Source organism: Prenolepis imparis, unplaced genomic scaffold, assembly GCF_030444845.1.
Source record: "Prenolepis imparis isolate NDT839.2.m4 unplaced genomic scaffold, iyPreImpa1.0 SCAF_2, whole genome shotgun sequence".
Classification (NCBI taxonomy): domain Eukaryota; kingdom Metazoa; phylum Arthropoda; class Insecta; order Hymenoptera; family Formicidae; genus Prenolepis; species Prenolepis imparis.
This window is the reverse complement of record NW_028141160.1, coordinates 2321754-2327579: the sequence shown is the minus strand read 5'-3', so window position 1 is coordinate 2327579 and position 5826 is coordinate 2321754. Positions and strand designations below refer to the sequence as shown.

Below are 5826 nucleotides of genomic sequence, written 5' to 3'. Positions count from 1 at the left end.
CGTGGACTGTGAAAACCGCCTCTCAGCTGGAAAAGCCGCGATATGTGATCTTTGCACTGCAGACTGGTAAAAAGAATGTTATGACAAATGATAAAAGCCTTTTATTTTAAAATCTATTAATGTTCCCCGGAGGGGCAAGCCCCCCAGGGTGCAATACAATATATATCGGCTTTAGAGCCGCGTGCATTAATTCTTTGTAATTTTATTGGCGGGGGACAATAGCCCCCCCCCCCGCCACTGGGCACCATGCAATAGAGCATTGAGGGGGCCTAGGCCCCCCAATCTTACGAGTTGAGTCAAAAATATAAATATCGCCCCGGCTGACTGATCGGAGCGATTGTTTTTTTAGCATGCAGGTATTCGCTCTCGGGCCGAGCGTAAAAATAAAAACGGACCCGAGGGCAGACACGCGACGGATGATTAAAAATAGTCAAAAATAAAAAAAAACGTAGCATTCACTCTTGCCATACATTCACGGCACCCACACACACAAGCGCAAGCGCATTACACATTCATGCACATTAAAGATCGCATATACAGTAGATAAATAAAAATAAAAGTATAATTAAAATAATAAATAAATAAGCATACGGTCGCAGAAAATAAATAAGAATAAATAAGCGCAAGCAAGCACACTATTTAGATGTGGGCAGGACACGCGACATTCATTCTCGCATTTATACGCGGAGTGTCGCGACCATCAGCCGACGGGCCAACGCCGGCGAATCGCTCGCGGCGGAGTCGCGGGAACCCCATTCGCAAAGGAACGGAAGGGAGCAGCATACTGGCGCACACCGGACACGTGCTCCACGTAGATGTCCCTTGACCAGCGAATAGTATCCGATACAATGAGGCGGCGGATCAACGAGGCGTACGCGTTAGTCACGCGCAGTTCTCGGAGCACCGCCTCATTGATCGTATCCCATGAGCCGAGCGCGCCGACGACAAAGGCCGTCACGACGACCCGGTATCCCCTCCGCTGGAGCTCCTCCGCTAGAGGTGAGTATTTTTCAATTTTCCTCACCCTAGCCTCATAGAACGCCTCCAGCCGATTTTCGAAGGGGACCGTGACGTCGCATATGACGACACTCTTGGAGGGCTCGTGCCTAACCACAAGGTCAGGCCGTAGCTCCCCAAGTTCCCCGTCGACGCCCTCGACACGCCGGTTGACCCGCTTATCCCCCGGCAAGCGGCAGACCCTCCAAAGGCGGTGCAGGACGGCATCGTGCCTCTGCTGTATCGCGGCGGCGTGAACCCCGCAGTGCCCCAGCACATGGGGAAGGGTCTCGGCTGCTCCCCCGCATCGCCGACACCTCCGGTCGCCCTCCCCCCAACGGCGAGCGCCGTTTAGCGGGAGGACATCCAGACGTGCCCGGTGGATAAACCTCCAATCGGCGAAGCAGGTGAAGCTGCCACCGCGGACGAAGTGATTGCTCACCCCGGCACGCGATGACACCTCGTATACCTTCCCCTGGTCAGACTTGCGGAGGAGGGTGGTCTCATACCACGCTGCCACAGCGGAGCGCAAACGGGTCACCACCTGGGCACGGGAGCCAGGCGGCATCCTCACCGTCGCGCCCCTGGATCCGCGGCATACCAGGACCAGCTCCTCGGTCGGCGCACACCATTCCCATCGCAGCGACAACCTGTCGGACTGCCTCCGGGCAGCGTTCCGAGCCCTCGACCACAGAGAGCGCTCTCCTCCGTCGCGCAGCCTCCCCTCGAGCGAGCCCGAGAGGAAAGCCGCGACATCCTCGTTGCTCGGTGGTTGGCCGATGCGCCTGGCTACAACCCTCCTCAGAGACAACCACGCGAGTCCCCTGACCGTCTCGCAGCCAGCCGTAAGCATATGGAAGGCATGCACGACGGACAGGACGTCCGCGAGGTCGGCCAGCGGAAGCAGTCCACAGCCCCCTCGGCTGGGAGGGAGGTAGACCACCTCCGCGCTTGCTCTCTGCGGGAGATTGAGCCAGGCCTTGGCCGTCCTGCGCACCTGCAGGTCCGCGGTCTTCAGCGGACGCTTCTCTATGGCCGCGCCCCGTAGCAAGAAATCCATCCGCGGCAGGATGTTGGTTGCCACGGTCTCCACTTTCTGCCACGGGGCGAGGAGGGATCGGTCCACCGCCCGAAGATCCTCAAGGAGGCCGCCGATGGTCCGGAACGGCGTCGCGTCAACCGCGAAGCCAGTCGGGACGCCAAGATGTCGATATGGCTCGCCGTTCGCCAGATGACGAACGGGCTGTCCCTGGTGAACGCCGTCGGTAGGACCCTGCCGCCCGCCCCCGCACCAATGTGCAGGGTGGCACATTTGGCAGGATTGAACCGCAACCCCACCGACGACGTCGCACCCTCCGCGGCGACCAAAAGCCGCCGCATTCCCTCGGGAGTGTCGGCAACGATCGCGATGTCGTCCGCGTACGCCAAAATATTGCGGCGTAAGCCCAATATGTCGTACCTCGCATCGACACCAGCGACTGCACGCAGCACCGGGTCGATAGCGAGGTCAAACATAATTGGGCTCAGCGGACAACCCTGCCGAACCCCCGAGCGAATCGAGACAGGCGCGGTGAAACCCCCGGCGGTCCGCACCCGCGTGGAGCACCCTCGTACATGGAATCTCATATACTTCGGATGCCCCCCGGCGCCCCGGAGCGAGCGAGAGCGCGGCGGATCGTCGCGTGCGGGATCGAACTAAAAGCATTGGAAAGATCCAGCCACGCGACGACCGCCTGCCGCCGAGTCCTCCGCGCATCAGTTAGGATCTCCTGCAGGACAAAGTTGTGTTCATAACACCCCTCGTCCCGCAGGAATCCCTTCTATGCCGGACACAATTTACGGTCATTGACCGCCCAGTCGGTCAAACGGTCGGCGACGAGCGCGGCGAATAGCTTGGGGGCCGTGTGCCCCAGCGCGAGAGGACGCCAGTTTTCCAGCGAGTCTTTGCTGCCTTTCTTGTGTATTAATACAGTAATGGAGGTCTTCCAGGACGCCGGGACTGCCTCGAGCCTATAACAGGTGTTGAATATGGAAGTGAGGAGCCGCGCCCCGGGATCCGCCGCACGGAGGTCACGGTAGGCGATACCGTCAGGCCCCGGCGCAGAGTTCGTCATGCGCCGGAGCCGACGATCCACCTCTCGCTCCGTGAACGGATCCATCAGGAACGCAGCATCCTCCTCCTGGCTTGAGGGGTCAGCGCGCTCCACCTCCGCGGCAGCGCCGCCCAGATCCTTCCCTCCGCGGTACAGTCGTTCAAAGTACTCCTGGACCTGTCGACTCGGCACCTTTTTTTTTTTTTTTTTTTACGCTGTGGAAACCTCATGGTACCACTCACCCCCCGGGTAGGGGATGAGGGTTATGTGGGACTCCTTGTCCCCCATCACCGATCCACGTATGAATCGGCGGTGGGGTCCAAGACCTACCGCACTAAAACCACAGCGGGTACCTACGCTGGCGCTTATGGGGATGGCAAGGGACGAGCTATTGCATCACTTCTTGCCATCCCCTGGCCCTACCTTCCCAGGAGAGCATCTTCCCCGAAGGGAAGATACTCTCCCCCGCGAAACCATCGTGCGGTCCTTCCCGGTTGCGGCGCAGGGGGTACCACCCCCACGCCGCGCCCTCCCAAAAAGTTTGGGGGGCGGGGTCACGGCTCGAGTCTTCCCGCTTGAGCCGCCACTCCCCGCTCCCGGAACGGGGCTCCCTCTCCCTCCCAAAAGGGACGAGAGATTCGGCCGACGCTCCGGGAGCTCTACTCCCGAGAGTTCCCCCAGAAGGGGGGAACCCTCGCCGCAGGCAGTGGTGCCCTCCCACCGCTCTGAGGCACCGGTGAGAGGGACGCCCCTGCCGCGTCCCTTCCCGGGGGATCACGTGCAATGGGGCTCAGGGTATGTTCTGAGCCCCTGTGATCCCCCGTGCCCCCAGGCCGTGGTTCCCTCCCTTTGCGGGATTCGACCATCGGCCCGGGGGCACCGCCGAGGCCCTCCCCTGGAGGAGGAGCTCGGCTGGGGCGGGGGAGGATGCCGCCCGACTCCCGGTCGCAGGGCTTACGCCGTGCGGCCGCCGGCCAGGCGACACCCGCCCCCGTCCTCCTCAGACAAAATTCGCCCTCTCGGGCCCTCCCTTCTAGCGCCCGGCGAGGGGGGCACCGCGCCCCTCGCCCAGCATCCCGGTGTGTTTGGCCGCCTCTCTAAGAGGCGGCCCTTCCCGGTGACATTTCTGGGGAACCTAAGTTCCTCTTCAATGTCACCGGGTCTGGCGTTGTTGGCGACGGGGTCTTCTCACTCTCTGCCCCCCGTCGCCATCTCCCTCTTCATCCACGCGGGCTCTCTCCCGCCCCCAGCCCCCACCACGGCGGTTTTCTCTCCCGGGCAGCCAGGAGGGGTCGTCTCTCTCCACCCGGGATTCAGGGGTGAGGGGGAGTCTCCTCCTTCTTCCCCGTCTCTCCCGCTCTCTTTCGGCCTCCTCCTTCTGCGTTATGACGTTGTAGCAGAAGGAGGAGACCGCCTTCCACGCGTCCTCGCTCCCAACCATCTTTGCAACGATGGTCGGGAGCGAGAGGTCTTCCCCGATTACCTGGACAAGGACACGGTGCTCTGTTGCCCACGCTGGGCAAAACTCCAGCGTGTGCTGCGCCGTGTCCCTGTCCTCGTCGCAGTGGTGACACTGCGTTGTGCGCTCCTTCCCTATTTTATACAAGTACTCGCCGAAACATCCATGTCCGGCGAGCACCTGTGTAAGATGAAACGACATTTTGCCGTGAGGCTTGTCTACCCATTCTTGCAGTAGTGGCCTCACGGCCCCGACAACCCTGTTCCCTGAGGACGTGGGGGGATACCCAACAGGTGCTCCCCCCAGTCCTCCACCATCCGTTGCCGGGCCTGGAGTCTGACTGTGCCCCGAACCCTGTCCGTCACGATGAAGTTCATCCCACGGAGCTCCCTGATTCGCTTATACACTCTCTTGTGTGTAAGAGCCAGGAGCTCCATGGGAGGTAGTCCCGCCAGGGTCGAGGCCGCCGCATGCGAAACCGTTCGATAGCCGCGGACGATGCGGATGGCCACCCTCCTCTGCACTCTGCGCAGCGCGTCTCTGATGCGCCTTGTGGCCACCGCCTCGTCCGCCCACACCGGGGCCCGTAGAGGGCCACCGAATTTACTGTATTCGCATACAGCCTTCGCACTCTGTCGTCCGGTCCTCCCAGGTTGGGTAAAAGGCGGCTAAGTGCAGCCGCCACCCCATCTACCTTTCCGACCAGACGACTAAAGTGCTCGTCAAAACTCCAGGTCCCGTCCAGCCAGAGACCCAAGTATTTCATACTTTGTCCCAGCCGGACGGCCTGTGGTGGATTCCCTCGAGTGCCATCGTGGAAAAAGATGGCCTGTCTTTTTGGGAGCCACCTTCAGGCCCAGCCCTTTGATTGCGCGCACAACGCAGGCCAAGCTAATTCGGCGATCCTTCTCGCCTCCCCCCAGTCTCTCCCCCCGGCGAGCACTATTGTGTCGTCTGCATAGCAGGGAGGGCAGTACGGAGTATCTTATCATATGCGATGTCCCACAACATGGGGCCGAGTACCGACCCCTGTGGGACACCGCAATACATCCGCCTTCCGCAAAGAGTACCGTTTCTGTCACGGTACTCTAGGCCTCTTGCTTGGAAGTAAGAGCCTATAACCTCCACGAGATATTGAGGGACGCTATGTTCTAACAGAGCGTCCCTCACCTTGTCCCAGGGCAGGGTGTTGAAAGCGTTCGTGATATCGAGCGCTACCGCTATGACCACCCTGCCCTCGCTAGTATCGGACTCCACGAGGGATCGCACCCGGTTTAT

At 60.7% G+C, this 5826-nt stretch overlaps 1 protein-coding gene across 1 annotated transcript; it reads right to left on the bottom strand.

Annotated features, from left to right (window-relative positions):
• Positions 1–700: 700 nt before the first annotated feature.
• LOC145932796 (uncharacterized protein T26G10.4-like) lies at positions 701–2308 on the bottom strand. Its single transcript, XM_083032039.1, has one exon. The coding sequence runs from the start codon at positions 2306–2308 to the stop codon at positions 701–703; it is 1608 nt and encodes a 535-aa protein (XP_082888165.1).
• Positions 2309–5826: the final 3518 nt, after the last annotated feature.

Bases quoted from the DNA above. Each gene is read 5' to 3' on its own strand.
- LOC145932796 (XM_083032039.1), bottom strand. From the start codon at position 2,308: ATGTGCCACCCTGCACATTGGTGCGGGGGCGGGCGGCAGGGTCCTACC.